Source organism: Aegilops tauschii, chromosome 7 (assembly GCF_002575655.3).
Source record: "Aegilops tauschii subsp. strangulata cultivar AL8/78 chromosome 7, Aet v6.0, whole genome shotgun sequence".
NCBI classification, from domain to species: Eukaryota; Viridiplantae; Streptophyta; class Magnoliopsida; order Poales; family Poaceae; genus Aegilops; species Aegilops tauschii.
Window position 1 is genome coordinate 507874517 of NC_053041.3, and position 24773 is coordinate 507899289.

Sequence of the window (24773 nt, forward strand, 5' to 3'; positions counted from 1 at the left end):
CTATCCTGCTAAATTTGGCAGGCGATGTTGCCCATCGATTTTGAGTGGATGCACGGATCTCGTTCGCGACCTCGAACCCAAATGGCCAATGCCGATGGACCTCCAGCCATCATAGCCCGCGACCTCGACGAGATCCGGGGATCCCCAACCCCGCCTGGCTCCTAAGCGAAGGCAAAAGTCTCGCCTGACCGCGAACGGAGCCTGGAGAAACTTATTCCGACGCGACACCACTGCAACGGTCTCGGCAGCGTCTCCCTCAACCCTAACTTACCATACACCCACCTAGCGAACAGACCCGAGATTCCTCCTCCCTCCGGCCGCCGGAGCGGCCGATGAAGAGAGAGGAAACCGGCGGCGCGCAAGGGAACCCTCGTCGCCTCCCTTGATCGCCTCGTGCGATCCTACTTTTCCGGGGTGGGACAATTGTGGCCAGCTGGTTGAAGACTTCTGTGTTTTACTACGTAATAACACTACTACACAGAGTCGGTGTAAGTTCTTTTTCGTGCGAAGCAGAACCCTTGTAATTTACAGGCTTTCTCCATTTCTGGAATATTCAGTAGCACTCCTATTTCAGTCTTATGGGGATATGCTTTGTGCAAGCTTACGCTGCCAAAGTACGAAACTTTTTCTTGTAGTCCCATGCGGAGTATAGGTTTTTCCAAACGAAAATGAATGGTGAAACCAGTACGAGATCGATGGATAATATAGCGGTGACGGGCCGCTAGACATTTCGTCGCAGCTGAACACAGCTCACCAGTACCGGCCTGGAATAAAATAAAGTTCAATCCCACAATCGCGTTAAGCGTCAGAGCTCCCAGTCCCTGGTTCCCTGCAAGGTGGCCCTAATTTTCTCCTTCCAGTTTTTTTTTTGCTTCTTTACAAAATATACAGGATTTTAATAAATGGTCATCAATTCAAAAAAGAATCCAAATTCAACAAATATTCCAACTTTTGAAAAAATGTTCACGAATTAAAGAGAATGTTCCTGGGTTCGAAAAACTGTTCCAATTTTTTAAAATCTATGAATTGGAAAATGTTCTTGAATTTCAAAAATCATTCAGAATTCTATAAAATGGTCAAAATATTCATGGTGTCCAAAAAATTTCATGAATTTAGAACCTGGATTTCAGGAAAGTTAAAAATCTTATCGGATTTTCAAAGAATGTTCCCAAAACTCATAAACTTTTCTGAATTTCCAAAAATGTTCACAAATTTGAAAAAATGTCTAGAAGATTAAAATTTGTTCAACTATTTCAAAACATGTTTTGAATATCAAAAAAGATTTATGAAAATGAAAAATGTTCCCAGATTTCAAAAAATGTTCATGCATATAAAAAATCTCAAAATTCAAATAATATTCCTGAATTAAAAAAATGTTACCAAAATTTGAAAATCAGGAATTGGAAAACTGGTCATTAATTTTTTGAAATGAGGTTCAGAAAATTCAAAAAATGGTCAAAGATTGGCAAAATGTCCCTTGATTTTAAAAGATTTGGATGTTTCTTAAAACATTAGGAAATTAAAAATAATTACAAAGAAAAAATGGGTCACGGAAGGTTCTAGAATCTTGCCAAGACAGTTAGGGAGGAAACCGGGAATAGGCCAGCCCATATAGCAGGTGCTCTCACTAGGATTCATACATTGTTGGTATTCCTAGGAGCTCCTATTGCGTCCAATAGGAATGTGACACTCACATGGCAATTCGACTGGGCCGACCCATTGGTGGATACTATAGCGTGCGATTGGGATGGCGAAAATTAGAGTGGATGGTGTAGTCGCATGTGATCTCAATGAAGGTACATTTAGTGCAGTTTGCAGGGATTCAGCCGGAACATATATGGAATCTTCAGTCATCCGGAGTAGGGGAATTTCTGACCCAGCCACTCTGGAGGCATTAGCGTGTCGTGAAGCTCTAGCGCTAGCCACAGATCTTGCGCTATCGCAAGTGTTGGTGGCCTCGGACTGCCAAGGTGTGATACATGATATCAAGAACTATACTGGAGGAGTTTATGCAAGCATTATCAAAGAGATTTTGGAACATCTAGAAATTTTCAGCATTGTTCCTTCATCTTCGAAGGGCGAGAGTCTAATTTCAAGGCACATAGCCTCGCCAAATATGCTTTTGGCCTGGATTTCCGGCGCCATGTGTGACTCTTAAACCCACCAGACTTACATTGTATCCCCATGAACTTGTGTACTCAATAAAGCAAAGTATGTTTAGACTAAAAAATACTGTAGCACGCAAGCTACTGTAGCAATCCGGTAGCAACTAACTGAGGGGTGCCCCAGTTGCTCAAAAAAACTGAGGGGTACCCCTTGTGTGAGCCCCTCAAGGGTCATTTTTGATGGGCCGAGAGCATGCTACTTGGCACCCTCTACGCCGTCGCCATGTGTCGCGTGTTGGGCGCTTCCTAAGGATTTTTATTTATTTTTCTGTACGCATTTTCGTGCTTTAGATGCGGTCTTTTTGGCTTTTCAATTTTCCCTAGATTTTGGACAAAAAATGCGCAAAAAATCTGTTCTTTTCTTTCACGGGAGGCACAAGTTTGATTCTCATGGAGGCATATGTTTTCTTCCACGACAGGCACATTTCCTCTCGGGAAGGGAAAATGGTGGGGGAACACCCGTGCTTCTGGCTCATGTTTTTCTTCTAGTTTTTCCTTTTTTGTGAAATAAGGTTCGTCGAAACCTATTAACATGGGATCTAATTTCAAAGACCTCGATGCGTGAAATCCAACGGTGAAAACGGTTCGGAATTTGGACGCACGGTTTAAGAGATAATTTTTTTTGAAATATAAATAAACGAATATACAAAAAAAAACTCCCAGGTTGTGAAACTGGCGTACTGCATATCCGCCACTTATCGCAACCTGGGAAGGCGAGAGTGACCTTTGTAAGGGGTTACTCTAGCAATGGTTCAATTATAGTTTAAAAAAATTGATTTTTTTCCGAAATCATGAAAATACGTCAAGTTTGTGAACATTTTTCTCAAACATAAAAAAATAAATAAAAATATCAAATATTTTTTCTTGAATTATGAATTTTGAATATTGTTTTTCAATTTTCTAGCATTTATTGAAAAGTGTGAACAAATTTCAAAATCTTGGACAACTTTTGAAAAAAGAGAACATATTTCGAAATATTCTACACATTTTTATAGAAACACCATCAAATTTTGTAATCCCAAACTTTTTTGAAAATTTTGATTTTTTTAATTTTCATGATTATGAACCTATTTTTTGAAAAAGTGAACAAATTTCAAAATTCTGGACATTTTAAACAGAACACGATGTTTTATTAAACATAAACAAAATTTAAAATTTCAAGAATTTTATGATAAATTAAAAATAGTTCTACGTAATTTTTTAATATTTTGAATGTTTCTTAAAATTTTTGAATTTTCTAAAAGATGACAAAAAGGAACAAAAGAAGAGTAAAATAATATATAAAAATGGTTAAGGAACATTCTAGACACGTAGAACCGAAGATAAAATACTATGTTATGCTACTTAAATAGGCCTGCCAGACCGATCGATCTCCTTGCTCGCCTTTGCGGCTGGGCAACTGTGTTGGCACAGTGAGTGAGCGTCAAACATGAAATATTGGTATTCCCCATCCTAGGTGGGGAACAACGAAATCATTAGTTGAGAGTTATCCCTCACGAAGGTCGCTTCCCACCTTTTGAGGCACTACCAGGTGGTGCACTTTACGTGCTCCACTTGTTGTAACCTGCAAAATTTTTCGGTACATTTGTTTATTCAGTATGTTTTATTTCGTTAATTGTGTGTTCAAATCTCAAACCGTTTTCACCATTGTATTTTCGCATTGAGATCATCTAAACTAGATCCCATGTTAATAGGTTTCAATGAATTTTTTTCACAAAAAAACCTAGAAAAAACCAATACAGAAAAACTGATAAAGAAACAAAAACCAAAAAAGCCGACAGAATAAAACAGGATTGCAGTTTTTCACCCTTTTATCCTTTTTGAGATGCACAATCATGCTTCTCACGGAAATAAATATGTGCTTCAACGAGAAGCAAATTTGCGCTTCTTGCGACAACACAGTTTTTTCTGACAAGCACAACTGCGCTTGTTGTTATAGATTTTTTTTCCCTTTTTGGATAAGCACATGTGGAAGCAAATTCTCCATGAGTTGCAAAATATGTGCTTCTCATGAAAACATGAGTTTTTTTCCCTTTCCGAGAAGCATAGTTGTGTTTCTGGCGAAAGGAAATTAGTGCCCCACAAGAAGCACTGTGCTTCTCGGCGTGAAGCACATTTTTTCACAACAGTAAACAATCCGCGCAATTTTATTCTTCAATATCTAGGGAAAACTAGGCTAAAACCGAAAAGCTAAAAAAAACCAAAAAACCCCATATAAAACAGGAAAACAGGTAAAAAAAATTAAATCCAAAGGGATCGTCCTATATGCGACATGTGGCAGTGGTCAGACGCACCACTTAATGTGCCCGCACGTCACCAAAAGTGACCCCTGGAGGTTTGGTAACCTCCAGTTTAGTTGCTCTCGATGAACAGGATGTGTCAGTGAGTGTTAAGCGCCAGTTGCATGAACCAGCACCTAGGGGACGCCCGCGTGGGCTGCGCCAAGTAATCGTTGGCCGCTCACTCGCCGAGCCTTTTCGTAGGGCACGACTATGTCTCACGTCGAGGCAGTAGCTCGCCTCGCCTGCACGCAACTGGCTTATGGATCGACCCATTTGCCAAGATGGTGTCATGATGACGTCATTCATGATTTTTCTTTTCTTCCGTTTGTATTTCCTTTATTTTCATTTTCTTTTTTTTGTTTCTAAAGCGTTCGTCGCATTTAAAAGAATTGTTAATCATGTATTTTAAAAAATGTTAAACATGTACAAAACAATGTTTCTAATGTTTACGCAACATCAATATGTTTTGAAAAAATAGTCATTCAAACATGTATTCGAAAAAAAATTACTCGTGTATTCAAATAAGTTTAAACATGTACAAAAAATGTTTGAGTTGTATATAAAAATTGTACAATGTATACGAAAAAATTGACATCAAAACATATGTTTCAAGAAATGCCAATCATGTATTGAAAAAATGTTTAACCTTCGTAAGAAAATGTTTCATATGCATACGAAAATTTTAAAATATGTAGGAGACAAGTACATATAAAAAAATATGAAAAGATGTTATCCATGTATTTGAAAAAATGTTAAGCATGCATAAATAAATGTTTATGATGTATAATTTTTTTAACATGTTTATTAAAATATTTACACATGTGTTGAAGAAAAGTAGACCTCAATACATTTATTTTATAAAAAGGTTAATCATGTATTTAAAAATGTGAAACATGCATAAAACAATGTTCTTGATGTACGCCAAAAATATATGATATGTATGAAAAAAAATAGGTATTAAAACATATATTTAAATCACCCGCAAAAAACATATAGTAAAACAATGTTAACCATGTATTTGAAAAATGTTAAATGTGTGCAAGAAAAATGCCCCTTATGTATACGAAAAATATCACGAAAAAGTCTGCAAATTTAGAAAATGGAAAAAACTAAAAATGAAAAAGAAAAGGAAAAACGAAAACGAAAAAAGGATTAAACTCGAGTTTCTTTTGTGGATTGGGGGATAAAAATCGAGTGAAACACGCAGAAAAAGAGAAAACAAACTGGCCGAAAGCTACGCAAAATAGGTATGGGCCGACCCACTTAAAGCCTGTAACTGGCACTATAAACGCTAAATTGAAAATCGCCAATTTCAGCACACATGCATGTCTTGTCTAAAAAAAAGCACACATGCCTGTCGTCGGTATTTGAAAAAGGGACATGGCTCGCTGGCGCTCGTGCACTCGTACACGGGAGCGAGCGCTCTCCCATATAAGGAAGGACCACCCCGCGCGCCAGCAAGGACATCAAAAAAGGAAGGCGAATGCACGCGCATAACTATTTCACCTGCATTTATTAGGGGATCAAAAACTTTAAAAACTTATAACTTTTGATTAGAATGTCAAAATTCAAATTCGTTTTCACCGTTGGGTTTCTCGCGACGAGTTCTTCAAAACTAGATCCCATATGAGAAGGTTTCGACGAAGTTTTTTTTCGAGCAACTTTATGTGCTACAGAGGCAACTTTAGTGTTATAGAAAAGCAACTCCTTTCACCCCTAATATAACTACCTATCAACGTAGTATCCTTGTAAGTTGGTTACCATGACTACCAATTGTCTAGCTTCACCCCTAAATCGCCTACCACAAGGACAACTCCAACGTGGATCACCAATACGCCCCAATATCGGTATCGGCCTCTCTAGACACTTTCAACCATCCAATGAGTCCAACTACTATCAGGCATGTAAAAAATGTCTGCTGCACCATATAAGTTCCTTGCAGTAAAAAATAGCATGCATCCCCTATGCAAAAGTAAAAACATTGAGCAACTTTGCTATGATTTGAGACAACTCTTGTAAATTTTGAAGCAACTAGTGGCATGCATTAAAAGAGGGGTTGTTTCCCATAAGTTCCTTGCAGTAATATCAGACAACCCTTGTGCAAAAAAAAAGAACCACAAAAACAACAAGTAGAGACAACATATATAGGTGGCACTAATGCATATATATTCTCTAACATAGGAAATTGTAGTGTGATTCATGGGCAACTATTAAGAAAACAAAAATGTGTTCCATACATTTGTATGCAACTGTTGATGTGAACTAAGCAGCTCCATATATATTCCGATGCAACTTAATCTACTAATATTGTATGTTTTAGAATAGGAGTAACTCTCTCTATTGTGTGATGCAACTAATACAATATTTTTAGAATTACTTTCTATCCACCTCTCTTCGCCCGTTCTGGTTGCCTTCCTTCTTCATCTTCATCGTTTCATCAAAAAAATCTGAAGAAACCACAGGCACCTCCTGTTGATCCACCATTTCGCCCTGTGAAGCATTAGTTTGAGCAGCCCTTTTGCTTGTAACTCAATATAAAAAACACAAAAATGCAAAACTATTCTAAAAAACAAGCAACTGCCCTAGCAAAACCAACCAATTGTCCTAGCGAAACCAAGCAACTCCCCTAGCATCTACTTTAGGCAGAGGAAAAAATGTATGAGCAACTTGAATAGCCTTTTATGGACAAATATTCGATCTACTCCCCCCTCCCATCCACCTTCTCGTATGTTGTAGCAGAAGATTAAAGCAACTCAATTACGAAGAAACGCAAAAACTGGGAAACTGTTGTAGCAGAAACAAGCAGATGTCCCTGGCACTACTACTTAGATTGTCTATTTTAGGCAAAAAAAACATATGAGCAAGTTGAATAACCTTTGTGGACAACTATCTTACCCCCCCCCCCCTCCCTCATGTAACTTCTCATCTGTTCTAGTAATAATTCAAACAACTCAACTACAAAAGGACACAAAATGCAAAACTGTTCTAGCAAAAAAACAAGCAACTGTCGTAGCAAAACCAAGCACTTGTTGTAGAAAAATCAAGCAACTCCCCTAGCATCTACTTTAGGGTGGAGGGTGGGGGCGGTGGTGTGCTTCGCGTGGAGCGCATCGACGGGAGGAGGATCGGGGCAATAGCCGTATAGCTGGGAGGAGGAGGAGCATGACTGGGAGGAGGAGGATCACGGTTTTAGTTACGTCCGCATGACCACCTCCACCCTGCTCCCCATGTATGATTATTCGCCAAATATTTACGAGCATACCAAAGGGATTCCACCCGAGGAGATAAATTCTTGACACATCTCTATGACACAAACTTGAAAGGTATCCAAAACATTTGCATATTAGCCAAATTATGGTCTTGGTAATGTTACTGTTCATGAGGATTGGGCAAGTGGGTACATGGTTTTAGACAAGTGTATGGTTGATTGTGGGCAACTGGATACATGGCTTTGGACAACTCTACGATTGATTGTGGGCAACTGTGGGAAATTCTTAACTAACACATGCAACTAAGAATAGCAGGAAATTCTTAACTAACACATGCAACCAGGAATAGCAGGGCCAAAAAGAACACTTGTTTGAACCAACCTATCCAATCAAGAAGAGCTTATTCCATCAACAAATCTTAAAAAGTTCCTTTCCAATTTCAATAAGGCTTGGTGTGCATTGACTGTTGTCGTGTACAACTTACCTATGAATTTAGTCCATCACTCATCTCACAAGAAAACACCTATCTGTTAGCTTGACTGAGAAGAGAGGCTAAAGAAAACTACATGGATTTCCCATGATTGAGTCTGAGCAACTCTTTGCAGATGTGCATCAACTACTAATATCAGGGGTTGCAAAATGTGCACACATTCCAGCAAACAACCCCACATCGAGAGTAGAAGCTTGTGTGTTAGCCATATTGGTTCTAGCTATATTTCCTGAAAATTGAGTGTGCACTACCGAAATAAGCTACTACTCTTGCTAATATCAATGTGTATCCCAACTTTCTAATCCTAAAACTATCATGGCCAGTTTACTCATATTCTGCACCCTTCTGTCAAAATAACCATGCAAATCAATCATCACATCATTTCTAAGCCACCAGGAACTACTTCCTAGATGTATCTTCTCAGTCTGTATGCGTATTCAACTCGGAGATGATAATCTAAAAAACTTACAAGCAAGCAATGTGTGAGAAACTTGAATAACCTTTGTGGAAAACTATCGGACCCCCCTCCCCATGCAACTTCTCATCTGGCCTAGCAAAAATCTGAGCAACTCAATTAAAAACACAAAATGCAAAACTGTTCAAGTAAAAAGGAAGAGACTGTCCTAGAAAAACCAAGCAACTGCATTACAAAAGGCAGAAATGCAACAAAATGTTCAAAAACGATTCCGAGCAACTGCCCCAACAAAACTAAGCAACTGCGGTACACACACAAAATGCAACTCTTTTAACGAAATCCAAGTAACTACTCTATCCTTAGAGTGGAAAGTCGCCTTCTAAATCCAATGCTGCCCAACCCCCTTCAATCCCCATATCAGGCGTGACACCATCACAAGAGAAGCCACTCAGCGGAGTACAAAATCCACACCTCTCCCTTGTTTCCAGGCCCTATCGATTTAGTAAAACTTAAAGCAACCTTCCGTTTAATTCCAGGCAACCCATATTAAAAACTTGAGCAACTATTTGCAACTACTTCATAACAAAGATTGTGTTGAGATGTAGGCAAGTACATAAAGCTTTTGCAGCCGGTGGTTTTGTGGTAAAACAAAACCTAAATTCTAAAAAAAATGCAACCAAAAAATAAATCAGAATAAGTCATTGGAAATTAGTTTTTTGTCGGCAAGATACATAGTTGATTGCGGCAAAAATTATATGATTTGTAGGCAAACTGTGTGTTTCATTGCAGGCAGAAAATTGTGCTGCAATGAAACAAAGGGCAAAGGAAAAACTATATTTTCTAACGGGTGATAAAATTAGGCAACTGCAATGTTGGTCTCAAGCAATTTTTGGATGTACTGGGACTCGTGTGATTGTGCATATTCTAGTATATATACACTTAACATAATTTGACAGCTTAATTGATTGCTCTGCTGCTCCATCATGCATCAGCTGTAACTCAATAAAATAATTGCTTCTCTGTCAGGCTCATCAGTCTAGATCAGACATGCATATGCTAGTATTTAGCTCCATCTCTAACAAATTAACAACACTAGCTAGCTAGCTTGACGAGGCTGGATCATCACCAATTTCTGAATTGTTGTTTCCTCTGAACACGCATGGCATCCAACATCCTCCTGGTGCTGCTGTTGTTGCTGCCACCATCTTCAGCGACATTATTTTGAGCACAACTACTTATGGAAGAATAGTTGCTAGTGACTCAAAAAGCAATGAGGCACACATTCCAGCAGCTGCCGTCGGCCGTGTTGTCGCTGCCATGGCCAAGCACATGCTAACCTCGACACACAGATGCCAATCAATTTTATTCTCTGATTTTTCCTTCGACCTGCCATGAGCAATTTTCTTAACCTGACATGGGTTGTCTAAAACCACGACAGTAGCATAAGCGACAGTAGGACTCACCAGTAGACGGGCTCGTCGGAGTCAGGCTGCCAGTTAGGACTCGTCGGACCAGAAATTGTGTCAAAAAAATGTCTCCACAAAGGGGAGTCAAGGGAGGAGGAGCTTGGGCAGGGAGAGGAGGCGCGGAGCCTACTGGGTGCAGGCACATGGTGGCCGCATGGTGGCCATAGGGTACATCGTGAACGACACAGACGACACCAAATCCAGATCCGCGTCACAAATGAGGTTCGTCTCTCAGCCACGTTCATCACCAGGGAGGACGACAGCCTCCGGGAGCGACGAGCTCCGTCCTTGAGCGTATCCATGGTTGGGGGAAAGGGCTACTTCGTGGCAGCGCTTGGGGGCAGGAAGGTGGCCTAATGGAGGCGTTGACCATGCCGGCTGTGGTGGTGTGCGGCCGCGGCAACTAGAGGTGGTTGTGGCATCTGATTGCAACGACCGGAAGAGGTGTTGGCCGCGGAGGCACGCAGGTGGAGGTGGTGGCGATGGGCGAGGCGGCGGCGGGAGCAGAGGGCAGGACGGAGAAAGGGGTAGGTTCTTGGACGGGGCGATAGGGATCTCGCATGCAAGGATATCCAACGGACATGACGCGTGCGCTCGGGAGCCCCAGATAGTGTAGCTACACTTCTAAGTATTTAGGTTAAAAAAGTGTGTTGCGCGTCCGCAATATCTCGTCCATGAACTGCTTGATTACCGAACCATAAAAAATCGAAAATTAAGAGGGCACTACTGCCAGCTAAGCAAACAGGAGCACATGAGCACCTTTTAGGCAGTAAAGGCACCATCCACACCACACCAAACGACACGATGGCGCGCCTGGAAGCCACTCCTGGGCACACGATCGGGATGCAACATCGACATGTATGAACATGCAAGAACAAATTCCGGTGCTCCGTCTCTCTCCCTCAGGCATGCGGCTTCCCCCCTTTCCCCATCTCCCTTTCGCATGCGTGAAGACCTGGTTCCTGGCAGCACACAACTCACACATCGAGTCACCAACCAGAGCCACCATCGATCGCCGCATTGCCTGAGGCCAACTCCACCGCGCTACCCCAAACGGACGTCCGTTTTGTCCGGATTCTGTCGGTTTGGGTAGGGAATTGGGGTCGTGTCCGGGCGTGTCCTGAGATGCGGTGGCCGTGCGCCCATCGCACGGCCGCATCCCTTTGCCCCATCCTATCCGTCAGGGCCAAAAATGCCTATATTTTCATCAAAACTAGTTTGCACGTCCAAATATTTGTCTGAAAATTAAAATAGTTTTACATCCCAACTGAAATTGTCTTTAATAAAATAGTTTTACAGCCAAATCGAAATTGTCTTGACTACACATAAAATGAACCAATACATCTATTGGTTGCCAATGTGATCCCACACGTGCTCAACCAAGTCATTTTGAAGATTCAAATGAGTGTGCCAATCACGCATCTCACGGTGGAATTGGACAAACTGTTCAAATGTGGCCGGGTCTTGGTGCAGGGGCTCAATATTTTCACCTTGATAATCAAATCCTTGGTCGAAGATGCTCTCATCACGCTCGTCCTCGACGATCATGTTGTGCATGATCACACAAGCAGTCATCACCTTCCAAAGCTTCCTTTCATCCCATGACAGTGTAGGGTTTCGAACGATACCCCACCGGGATTGAAGCACACCAAAACCACGTTCCACATCCTTTCTAGCACTCTCTTGCATTTGGGCAAATCTCTTTCTCTTCTCACCTTGGGGTTTCGAGATTGTCTTCACAAAAGTTGACCACTGAGGATATATACCATCAGCTAGATAGTATCCCTTATTATACTGGTGGTCGTTGATCTGAAAGTTGACAGGTGGGGAGTGGCCTTCTGCAAGCCTTGCGAAGACTGGAGAACGCTGCAGCACGTTGATATCATTGTGAGAACCTGCCATGCTAAAGAAAGAATGCCGTATCCAAAGATCCCGTGAAGCCACCGCTTCTAATATGACAGTGCACGCCTTGACATGCCCCTTGTACTGGCCCTGCCAAGCAAATGGACAGTTCTTCCACTCCCAGTGCATACAATCTATGCTGCCAAGCATGCCTGGAAAGCCTCTAGCTGCGTTGGTCGCCAACAATCTATCTGTATCAGCGGCAGTTGGCTGCCTCAAGTACTCTGGGCCAAACACCTCGATCACAGCCTGACAGAACTTGTACATTGACATCAGACATGTTGTCTTACTCATACGCACATACTCATCCACCAGATCGCCTAGAATTCCATATGCAAGCATGCGGATGGCCGCGGTGCATTTCTGGTAAGAGGAGAATCCAAGCTTGCCAAGGGCATCCAACTTGCACTCGAAGTATGGGTCATGAGCAACCACTCCCTCTCGGATACGATTGAACAGATGCCTTGACATACGAAAACGGCGACGAAATTTATCCAGCTTGAAAAGCGGGGTGTTCGCAAAGTAATCGGCATAGAGCAGGGCGTGGCCTCTCTCCCTGTTGCGGTTCAGGTTGGGAGCACGGCCAGGGACTGACCCCCTGTACCGAGGAAGCTGCCGTTGAATGTGGTCGTGAACGACCAGTGCAGCCACCACAAGATCTTCATCATCCGACGACGAATCGTCCGATGAACAAAGGAAGTGATGGAAGAAAAAATCGTCTCCACTGTCCATACCTTTGTGGGCAAAATGTCGAACATCTTGCAGTCGTGGTGGCGAAGAGGCCGCGATGATTACCTCGATGCAGCAGGACTAGTTGCCGGCCGGCTACTGGCCGCTCTGGAGCTCTCTTCGGAAGCTGCCGCGGCCGCCGTGGTACGTCGCCGGCGGTCGTGTCCCCTCTGCCACCGGCAAAGACGGCGACGGCCAAACCTCCTCCGATCGACGGCCAAAACTACGGCGAAAGCGCGAGCGTGGTGGCGGCCATGTCGAGACGTGGTTTGGTATGGACGGCCGGGGGCTGCGCGGCGAGGAGGCGGCCGGAGAATAGCGGCGGCGCCGGCGGCGGGGCGGGGCGGGGAGAGAGGGTGGAAGCGTTGGGAGCGGAGGGACTGTTAGTGTCCCCGATAGGCGGGCCACGGGGGGGACAAGGGCGTGCGTCGAGGCCGTCCGCGCGCGTCCGTTTCACCCCAAACCGAGCGCAAGTTTGGGCCGGGGATGGGTCGAAAACGGACGGAATCCGGACATTTGTCCGTTTGAGGCCGCGCGTTGGGTCGCGCTATTCGTCCGTTTTACCCCAAACGGACGCACCCGGACAAGATGGGGTCGCGCGGTGGAGTTGGCCTGATAGCTCAGAGTGGTCAGGCCTTAGAGCATCTCCACTCGTTTGCCTTCCTAGAAGACAATTTTTTTCGCCGCTTGGGGGCTGCCGGCGAAATTTCTGGCCGGGGGGGGGGGGGGATTTTTCCACTCGTTGCGCTTCCAACACCGTCTCGTAGGCGCGCTGGTACATCAGATCACCACGACCACGTCCTGTCCGGCCTCCACCGCCAGGATGCTAGCGTGGAGGCGTAGCCCATGAGGTTGGGGCTGATGCCGGCGGCGGCAGCAGTGACGTGGGGGAGGATGTAGGAGGCAAGGAGGAAGTTGACGGTGTCGTTGTAGGCATCTAAGGGTGGGTCGATGCGGAGGGTGCCCGTGGTGGTGTCGGTGGTGCCCCACTTGGCCGAGGGAGGAGGAGGTGGGAGCGGGGACGACGTGCGCGGGAGCAGGCGCATGGCGGGGATATCGCCGAGCATCCTTATCATCGTCGTAATCGTGGTGGTGATGCTTCTGGCGTCCATCTCCATCCACTACTTCAGCCGCAGTCTGTGTCGCCGCTCCTTCTCCTCCTCCTTGGGGCCCTCGGCGCCGCCGCGCCTGCTCGTGGCGGTCCGCAGCTCCGCGGTGGCCCCGGCGGCGGCGGCGCCCGTGGCCGACCAGTCGAAGGAGGCGGCCGCGGAGAGGGAGCGGCTCATCGGGCGGCTGCCGCCGTTCGCGCTGGCGTCGTCCCTCGCCGCGCTGCCTAGGTCATCCAGGGACTGCGCCATGTGCCAGTGCGTGTTCTGCGGCGACACCAAGCTCCGCCTTCTGCCGGCGTGCCGCCACGCCTACCACTCCAGCTGCGTCGACCCGTGGCTTTGCGCCAACCCGTCCTGCCCGTTCTGTCGCGCCTCCTTCGCGCTCCCGTACCCGTCGAGACGTTGCGGTCGAGAAAGCGATGTCGCGCCTGAGCGGGGCGTGGAGGAACCACTCCGCCTCCACGAACTTGGGGTTGAGCAGGAACTGCAGCTGGTCCATGTCGCTCGGGTACACCGCGATGGCGCCCCACCGAGGGAGGCTCGGCCGGCACCGCGGGTCGTCCATCTGCGTGACTGCGGCGGTCGCCGCGATCGCGACGGCCTGTAGGCCCGCCGCCGCCAGCATCTGCAGCAGGAAGGCGCCATGCGCGCGAGCCATGGCTAGGGAGGGTGAGGCTGAGGCGGCTGGGCGTGGGCGGCCCTCCGACGACGGAGCGCACAGCGGACCGGCGAGGGCCAGCAGGGGAGGCGCGGAGCGGACGAGCGGGGGTAGGCGCGGGCGACGGCGGGGAAGGTACATGGTGGGCCTAGCTAGGAAAAGGAAGGAGAGAGGGATTAGAGAGGCTGACAGTGGGCCGGGGGGATTTTTTTCCACTCGTTGCGCTTCCAACATCGTCTCGTAGGCGCGCTGGTACATCAGATCACCACGACCACGTCCTGCCCGGCCTCCACCGCTAGGATGCTAGCGTGGAGGCGTAGCCCATGAGGTTGGGGCTGATGCCGACGGCGGCGGCGGTGACGTGGGGGAGGATGTAGGAGGCGAGGAGGAAGTTGACGGTGTCGTTGTAGGCATCTAAGGGTGGGTCGATGCGGAGGGTGCCCGTGGGGTGCCGGTGGTGCCCCACTTGGCCGAGGGAGGAGGAGGTGGGAGCGGGGACGACGCGCGCGGGAGCGGGCGCATGGCGGGGATATCGCCGAGCATCCTTATCATCGTCGTAATCGTGGTGGTGATGCTTCTGGCGTCCATCTCCATCCACTACTTCAGCCGCAGTCTGTGCCGCTGCTCCTTCTCCTCCTCCTTGGGGCCCTCGGCGCCTCCGCGCCCGCTCGTGGCGGTCCGCGGCTCCGCGGTGGCCCCGGCGACGGCGGCGCCCGTGGCCGACCAGTCGAAGGAGGCGGCCGCGGAGAGGGAGCGGCTCATCGGGCGGCTGCCGCTGTTCGCGCTGGCGTCGTCCCTCGCCGCGCTGCCTAGGTCGTCCAGGGACTGCGCCATGTGCCAGTGCGTGTGGCGACGCCAAGCTCCACCTCCTGCTGGCGTGCCGCCACGCCTCCCACTCCAGCTGCGTCGACCCGTGGCTTCGCGCCAACCCGTCCTGCCCGCTCTGTCGCGCCTCCTTCGCGCTCCCGTACCCGCCGAGAGGTTGCGGTCGAGGAAGTCGATGTCGCGCCCCAGCGCGGCGTGGAGGAACCACTCCGCCTCCACGAACTTGGGGTTGAGCAGGAACTGCAGCTGGTCCATGTCGCTCGGGTACACCATGATGGCGCCCCACTGAGGCAGGCTCGGCCGGCACCGCGGGTCGTCCATCTGCATGACTGCGACGATCGCCGCGATCGCGACGGCCTGCAGGCCCGCCGCCGCCAGCATCTGCAGCAGGAAGGCGCCGTGCGCGCGAGCCATGGCCAGGGAGGGTGAGGCTGAGGCGGCTGGGCGTGGGCGGCCCTCCGGCGACAGAGCGCACAGCGGACCGGCGAGGGCCAGCAGGGGAGGCGCGGAGCGAACGAGCGGGGGCGGGCGCGGGCGACAGCGGGGAAGGCACGTGGTGGGCCTAGCTAGGAAAAGGAATGAGAGAGGGATTAGAGAGGCTGACAGTGGGCCTTTTGCAGCTAAAATTAAGCGCCGGCGCCCCAGCTGCCCCCTGGCTCCCTGGGTTTGCCTTGCGTGCGGCGGTTGTAAATTTTGCTAATCCGGCGCAAAGTGAACCCGGTGATGCGGCTGGGACATTTTTTTATCGCTGATGCTAAAAAAAGCTCCTTGGGGGCGTCTTGCGGCCACGGGTGGAAATGCTCTTAGGGTATCTTACATCACGTCAAAATTGCGCGGCGAATCGAGCACAGCGACGGAGAAATGGCGCCGTGATATCTATCCATCCTGCTAGCAACACTACTGCTGAGTATTGACCTAGGAATAGCCCGTACGATCGAACGCGACAGACTGACAGGCGAATGCGTATGTGTATGGCGTGATCATTTTATTCTCCGTGTAGTGCTCGTCGAGCCGCCGCATCGCGGTTGCAGCACCCACCACTGGATCGGTTTTCACCCGGTTTTTCATAAATTAATTGGGCAATTCTCTTCTTCTTAATTAATCGATGAGGCAATTTTTTTGCCTCCGTTTTGAAGAAAAAAAAGGTCGGGCACTACCCGCGGCCGGCTCCTTTCGACGTAGTCCGCAGCAAACAAATGGATTTTCTCGAGTATTTCGCTTGGCAGTAGCCCCCTGAGCGATTGAGCATCGTGTGGCGAATCACTTCGCACTCATCACCTAGCACAGTTAGCAGCATTCGTAAATGTACTATCTGAAAAGACAGAGAACGTTGTATGCGGACACTTTATTTCCGTCTGAGATGACAGGTGGTGATATGTGAACCTCATGAATATATGCTCAACCATATCAGAGATATGTACTACTACCTCCTTTGGTGTTTTTTCTTTCTTTCTTATGGAAAGGACTTGTCATTCTTGAATCATGATGTCCTGCTTCGAATAATCATTTATCTTTTGTTCTCTTCCTGGTAGGGTGTCATCCCGTTCTCTGGGATAGTGATGCAAAAAATCTAACAAATCATGTTTAATTAACTTTTCGATAATCTCAAGAGCCGGACAAATCCACAGATTTAACAAGTCATATGCGCCTGGGTTATTCTTTCTTCTGGTATGATTATGCACAATTTCATTTTATTTGCAAAGGTCAAACTAATTCAATAATCAACTTCTTAATAAAGTTTTTTTTGCGGGAAACTTGTTACTTGCAAAGCAATCATTAAATTTTATCTTGGTACCTGTAATTTGAGTTTTGTGGCCTTATATAAGGGACTGGAGGGAGTAAAAAAGTTAGAGTAGCTGGTCTAAGACCATATGGTTTCTTCATATGAATCGAAGAGGGAGGTCTCTGTTTCGCTAAAAAAAGTTAATAAAGTTAGCATCATATCTAGAGATTGGGTGATGGCTAACATACACGTTGTGCGGATTTGGCTAACTGCGGAGCTCACACTGGACGCATAAAAAACAAAAGTTGTCCCCCCACACATGTTAGAGATTCTCCAATTACAATGTGAAGCGAAGTGGATTAGCTTTCTAAAATCTGATGCAATGCAGTAAGAAAATTAAAGTGTAGTGTAACATGCCACCCCCTTTACAGATACATAGTGCAAAGTGGAATCATTATTTGTTCTCTTCCTTTTAGGTTGACATTCCATTCCCTGGTAAAGTGATTTCGAGAATGTTATATATCATTTTTTATTTTTGCTCATAAATAGTTTGAATTGCTTACCACATGTGTCACATGGTTATATATCATTTTTAATTAACTTTTGGATTTTCTAAAAAGTCGGATAAACCCACAAATTTAACTATGGTACGAATGCGGGTTATTCTTTCTCCCCGAATGGTTAGGCTTAACTTTACTTTTCGAAAAGAGGCAAACTTATTTATTTCAATCATCACTAATTGTTACTAAAAGTTAATGTAGCACCATATTTAGAGATTAGGTTAGAGTTGACATAAGGTGCAATGTGTAGGAGAGTTAAAATCTAATGCAACATGTAACCCCTTTATGAATACATGGTGCAAAGGTTCATGCTTTCCCCCCCGAAAACATTAAAGACACGCAGATGCCACAACACACACACACACACAATCACTCCTATGAACGATCACACACTATGTGCTTGTGAGCATCTTTGAGAGACTGAGCTGCTATATCTTTGTATTAGCGAGGTCATCATGGGCACCTCGTAATCAAAGGGCATATTATACCAGTAAAAAATAGTGTAAAAAGTCTTATAAGAATCCAAATAATATGAGGACGAACGCCGCAAAAAAATTGAGGACGAGTGCTAAATATATGATTTGAACTCGGGTGGTTGGTTCCATTCCCACGGAAACTAAACCTTTAAGCTCTGCTAATCAGTCCATGCCACAAAGTGGAATTCACTTTGTGATTAACTAGATAGGATCCCACTTAGAAAAATGATTAGACCAGTCTTATGTTTTGTTCCTGCTAGGGTGTGATCCCATTCTGTGGTAGAGACGTAAAGATACGCAAGCATCAAGCAAATCACGTCTAGTGAACCTTTGATTTTTTTCGAAAAGGAGGGTTACCCGGCCTTTGCATCAAATGATGCATGCAGTCATCTTTGTTAAATTGTTCAACAGAGTCTGACAAAGTAAATATATGGATCGACCCAAAACCACCTTTTTGGCTATCTCAATCGCTTCACCTATAAGTCTGATAGAGTGCACTGGCGCACCCACGCACGCCATCTAATCCTGTGGCCTCACCATGCTCCCCCACGACAAGCCGAGAGCACCAACCGATCTAATAGACCCTTAGCACGCACCGCATGCGTGATACGTCTCCAACGTATTTATAATTTTTGATTGTTCCATGCTATTATATTATCTGTTTTGGATATTTAATGGGCTTTACTAAGCACTTTTATATTATTTTTGGGACTAACCTATTAACTGAAGGCCCAGTGCAAATTGTTTTTTTGCCTATTTCAGTGTTTCGCAGAAAAGGAATATCAAACGGAGTCCAAACGGAATGAAACCTTCGGGAGAGTTATTTTTGGAAAAAATGTGATCAGGAGGACTTGGAGTGGACGTCAAGAAAGAAGCGAGGAGGCCACGAGGCAGGGAGGCGCGCCTGCCCCCCTGGGCGCGCCCCCCACCCTCGTGGGCCCCTCGCAGCTCCACCGACTTACTTCTTCCTCCTATATATACCCATATACCCCGAAAACATCCAGGAGCACCACGAAACCCTATTTCCACCACCGCAACCTTCTGTACCCGTGAGATCCCATCTTGGGGCCTTTTCCGGCGCTCCGCTGGAGGGGGAATTGATCACGGAGGGCTTCTACATCAACACCATAGCCTCTCCGATGATGTGTGAGTAGTTTACCATAGACCTTCGGGTCCATAGTTATTACCTAGATGGCTTCTTCTCACTCTTTGGATCTCAATACAAAGTTCTCCTCGATTCTCTTGGAGATCTATTCGATGTAATTCTTTTTGTGGTGTGTTTGTCGAGATCCGATGAATTGTGGGTTTATGATCAAGATTATCTATGAACAATATTTGAAATTCCTCTGAATTCTTTTATGTATGATTGGTTATCTTTGCAAGTCTCTTCGAATTATCAGTTTGGTTTGGCCTACTAGATTGATCTTTCTTGCAATGGAAGAAGTGCTTAGTTTTGGGTTCAATCTTGCGGTGTCCTTTCCTAGTGACAGTAGGGGCAGCAAGGCACGTATTGTATTGTTGCCATCGAGGATAAAAAGATGGGGTTTATATCATATTGCTTGAGTTTATCCCTCTACATCATGTCATCCTGCCTAATGCGTTACTCTGGTCTTATGAACTTAATACTCTAGATGCCCCTACTGTCACTAGGAAAGGACACCGCAAGATTCATGCGATAGAAGAGATTAATGTGTTGAGTGGAAAGATGGATGAACGTATGAAATTGTTTGCTAATAAGAGTGTTTCTTCTGATTCTAATGATATGCCTTTGTCTACTTTGATTGAGAATAATAATGAATCTATGGAAGTGAATTTTGTTGGTAGGAATAATTTTGGTAACAACGCGTAAAGAGGAAACTTTAATCCTAGGCCGTATCCTAGTAATTCCTCTAATAATTATGGTAATTCCTACAACAACTCCTATGGAAATTCTAATAAGATGCCCTCTTATTTTGAGACTAGTGTTAAAGAATTTATGATTTCTCAAAAGAATTTCAATGCTTTGCTTGAAGAAAAATTGCCTAAAATTGATGAGTTGGCTAGAAACGTGGATAGAATTTCTCTTCATGTTGATTCTTTGAAACTTAGATCTATTCCTCCTAAGCATGATATCAATGAGTCTCTCAAAGCCATGAGAATTTACATTGATGAGTGCAAAGAAAGAACCGCTAGGATGCGTGCTAAGAAAGATTGCTTTGTAAAAGTGTGTTCTCCTAGTCTTCATGATAATAGGGATGAAGATCTAAAAGTGATTGATGTGTCTCTTATTAAATCTTTGTTTTGCAATATGAATCTTGCTAATGATGGGACTGGAGATGAGTCAACTTTCGTTAAAAGGCGTCCCAATGATTCGGAATTTTTAGATCTTGATGCAAAAATTGGTAAAAGTGGGATTGAAGAGGTTAAAACTTTACATAGCAATGAACCCACTATTTTGGATTTCAAGGAATTTAATTATGATAATTGTTCTTTAATAGATTGTATTTCCTTGTTCCAATCCATGTTAAATTCTCCTCATGCTTATAGTCAAAATAAAGCTTTTACCAAACATGTCGTTGATGCTTTAATGCAATCTTATGAATAAAAGCTTGAATTAGAAGTTTATATCCCTAGAAAACTTTATGATGAGTGGGAACCTACTATTAAAATTAAGATTAAGGATCATGAATGCTATGCTTTATGTGATTTGGGTGCTAGTGTTTCCACGATTCCAAAAACTTTGTGTGATGTATTAGGTTTCCGTGAATTTGATGATTGTTCTTTAAACTTGCACCTTGCGGATTCCACCATTAAGAAACCTGTGGGAAGAATTAATGATGTTCTTATTGTTGCAAATAGGAATTATGTGCCCGTAGATTTCATTGTTCTTGATATAGATTGCAATCCTACATGTCCTATTATTCTTGGTAGACCTTTCCTTAGAACGATTGGTGCAATTATTGATATGAAAGAAGGAAATATTAGATTTCAATTTCCGTTAAGGAAAGGCATAGAACACTTTCCTAGAAAGAAAATGAAATTACCTTATGAATCTATTATGAGAGCCACCTACGGATTGCATACCAAAGATGGTAATACCTAGATCTATTCTTGCTTTTATGCCTAGCTAGGGGCGTTAAACGATAGCGCTTGTTAGGAGGCAACATAATTTTATTTTTGTTTCTTGATTTTTGGTTCTATCTAGTAATAAATAATTCATCTAGCCTCTTTTTAGATGTGGTTTTATGTTTTAAATTAGTGTTTGTTCCAAGTAGAACCTTTGGGAAGACTTGGGTAAATTCTTTATGATCTTGCTGTAAAAAACAGAAACTTTAGCGCTCACGAGATTAGCTGCCATTTTTTACTGGAGAGTAATTTTAGGTTGATTTTTTTGCAGATGATTAATAGACAAATTCCTCATGTCCAGCAATTTATTTCAGAATTTTTGGAGTTCCAGAAGTATACGTTTGATCCAGATTACTACAGACTGTTCTGTTTTTGACAGATTCTGTTTTTCATGTGTTGTTTGCTTATTTTGATGAATCTATGGCTAGTATCGAAGGGTATAAACCATAGAGAAGTTGGAATACAGTAGGTTTAATACCAATATAAATAAAGAGTGAGTTCATCACAGTACCTTAAGATGGTGGTTTGCTTTCTTATACAAACGGAGCTCATGAGATTTTCTGTTGAGTTTTATGTTGTGAAGTTTTCAAGTTTTGGGTAAAGATTTGATGGATTATGGAATAAGGAGTGGCAAGAGCCTAAGCTTGGGGATGCCCAAGGCACCCCAAGGTAAAAGTCAAGGACAACCAAAAGCCTAAGCTTGGGGATGCCCCAGAAGGCATCCCCTCTTCCGTCTTTGTCCATCGGTAACTTTACTTGAGGCTATATTTTTATTCACCACATGATATGTGTTTTGCTTGGAGCGTCTTGTTTGATTTGAGTCTTTGCTTTTTAGTTTAACACAATCATCCTTGCTGTACACACCTTGTGGGAGACACACACATGAATCAGAATTTATTAGAATACTCTATGTGCTTCACTTATGTCTTTTGAGCTAGATAATTTTACTCTAGTGCTCCACTTATATCTTTTAGAGTACGGTGGTGGTTTTATTTTATAAAAATTATTGATCTCTCATGCTTCACTTATATTATTTTGAGAGTCTTTTAGAACAGCATGGTAGTTTGCTTTGGCTATAAAATTAGTCCTAATATGATGAACATCCAAGATGGGTATAATAAAAACTATCATATAAAGTGCATTGAATACTATGAGAAGTTTGATACTTGATGATTGTTTTGAGATATGAAGATGGTGATATTAGAGTCATGCTAGTTGAGTAGTTGTGAATTTGAGAAATACTTGTTCTAAAGTTTGTGATTCCCGTAGCATGCACGTATGGTGAACCGTTATGTGATGAAGTCAGAGCATGATTTATTTATTGATTGTCTTCCTTATGAGTGGCGGTCGGGGACGAGCGATGGTCTTTTCCTACCAATCTATCCCCCTAGGAGCATGCGCGTAGTACTTCGTTTCGATAACTAATAGATTTTTGCAATAAGTATGTGAGTTTTTTATGACTAATGTTGAGTCCATGGATTATACGCACTCTCACCCTTCCACCATTGCTAGCCTCTCTAATACCGCGCACCTTTCGCCGGTATCATACGCCCACTATATACCTTACTCAAAACAGCCACCATACCTACCTATTATGGCATTTTCATAGTCATTCCGAGATATATTGTCATGCAACTTACCACCGTTTCATTTATTATGACACGCTTCATCATTGTCATATTGCTTTGCATGATCATATAGTGGACATCGTATTTATGGCAAAGCCACCTTTATAATTCTTTCATACATGTCACTCTTGATTCATTGCATATCCCGGTACACCACCAGAGGCATTCACATAGTCATATTTTGTTCTAAGTATTGAGTTGTAAGTAAATAAAAGTGTGATGAACATCATTATTAGAGTATTGTCCCAAGTGAGGAAAGGATGATGGAGACTATGATTCCCCCACAAGTCGGGATGAGACTCCGGACGAAAAAAAATGGAGGCCATAAAAAAAGGCCCAAAGAAAAAAAATGAGAGAAAAAGAGAGAAGGGACAATGTTACTATCATTTTGCCACACTTGTGCTTCAAAGTAGCACCATGATCTTCATGATAGAGAGTCTCTTATGTTGTCACTTTCATATACTAGTGGGAATTTTACATTATAAAACTTGGCTTGTATATTCCGATGATGGGCTTCCTCAAAATGCCCTAGGTCTTCGTGAGCAAGCGAGTTGGATGCACACCCACTTAGTTTCTTTTGTTGAGCTTTCATACATTTATAGCTCTAGTGCATCCGTTGCATGGCAATCCCTACTCACTCATATTGATATCTATTGATGGTCATCTCCATAGTCCGTTGATACGCCTAGTTGATGTGAGACTATCTTCTCCTTTTTTGTCTTCTCCACAACCACCATTCTATTCCTCATATAGTGATATGTCCATGGCTCACGCTCATGTATTGCGTGAAGATTGAAAAAGTTCGAGACTTGTGTGGGTACGAGGCGACTTGTGTGTAGTCTCCTACTGGATTGATACCTTGGTTCTCAAAAACTGATGGAAATACTTACACTACTTTGCTGCATCACCCTTTCCTCTTTAAGGGAAAAACCAACGCAAGCTCAAGAGATAGCAATGCGCATGCGCTAGAATCCACCGTCGCCATCTTCCGCCATCCCATCTCCAGGAGAGATAAATGCATAGGCCTTGCCGGGCCCAACTGCCGTCAACGCAACCATGATGCCAGACGGTGCCACAACCCTACACGCGCCCATCAACACACGTCCAACGTCGGGACCCCGCCGCGCTACGCCGCCGAGACACACCATCACCGACACGGTAGATGCCAGATCACACCACCTCATGGCCCCTCCAGTCAGCACTTGCTCCAAGACAATGCCCCCAGGAGGGAGAACGTCACCGAAGGCTCCGTCGTCGTCCGATCCGGGAGACCCAGATATAGAGTTTCCCCAGGAGCAGCCCAAGCAAGGTGACGCAGACAGCAACAACTATGCCTCGACAAGGAGACGATGTCAACAACGCTGCCATCGTCCGCCAAGACCGAAGTGGCGTGATTTTCACCGACGGTCGTACCACCCTGACCCGGAGCTGACTGGTCAAAACTCTAAGGACCGCCACTGTTTCGTCACCCTGGCCCGAGCACAGCCCCCGGCCAGCACCGCCCATAGGACAGTACCAGCTGCCGGCCCATGCCTTCCGCAGCCCGCGCCGGCAAGTGCCATATGACAGCGGATCTGGGCCCTCCACGCGCCGTCGCGACAGCCAACACGGTCGTCTGCCGCTGCACCCGCATAATTAAGGCTCCATGCCGTCGCCCACATCAGGCAGGCTTCGCCCGCCGGCGCACCTAGGCGGCGGCGATGGAAGAGGAACGCCAGGGTCCGACGGCGGTGGGTGGCCTCCCCTTTCGCCCGTAAGAGCACAAGGGATGGGAGATCCTATTTTTTGGGCTGGGGTCTCTTCTATACCTGGCCAAACGGGTCTGTTAGTCAGGCCAGCATGATAGCCCGCGTGCCTAGCACGTCATGGGCCGGCACGGCATGAGACTACGTGGGCCGTGCCTGGCACGTGGCTCGGCTAGGGCCGTGCCTGGGCTGGGCTGCTATGCCGGGCCCGCGTGCCAGCCCGACATGGCACGCACAGTGTGTCACAGCGAGCCAAACATGCTGCTACGTGCTACTTTTAAATAAA

The 24773-nt window shown here is 45.2% G+C and overlaps 1 protein-coding gene and 1 long non-coding RNA gene across 2 annotated transcripts; both read right to left on the bottom strand.

Annotated features, from left to right (window-relative positions):
- Window positions 1–9493: 9493 nt before the first annotated feature.
- Window positions 9494–10211, bottom strand: LOC120969467 (uncharacterized). Its single transcript, XR_005763736.3, has 2 exons — window positions 10025–10211; window positions 9494–9947 (listed from the first exon to the last, which is right to left on the bottom strand). It is a non-coding gene; the product is annotated as an uncharacterized lncRNA (long non-coding RNA).
- A 1160-nt stretch (window positions 10212–11371) lies between these two features.
- Window positions 11372–12661, bottom strand: LOC120969012 (uncharacterized). Its single transcript, XM_040396062.1, has 2 exons — window positions 12061–12661; window positions 11372–11922 (listed from the first exon to the last, which is right to left on the bottom strand). The coding sequence occupies exons 1-2, from the start codon at window positions 12659–12661 to the stop codon at window positions 11372–11374; spliced, it is 1152 nt and encodes a 383-aa protein (XP_040251996.1).
- Window positions 12662–24773: the final 12112 nt, after the last annotated feature.

What these genes read in the sequence shown, in the direction of transcription:
- LOC120969012 (XM_040396062.1), bottom strand. Translation starts at nt 12,661, where the DNA reads ATGGACAGTGGAGACGATTTTTTCTTCCATCACTTCCTTTGTTCATCG. An exon ending in CATGCTTGGCAGCATAGATT is followed by an intron (nt 11,923 to 12,060) that starts GTATGCACTGGG and finishes TTAGCATGGCAG; the next exon opens with GTTCTCACAATGATATCAAC.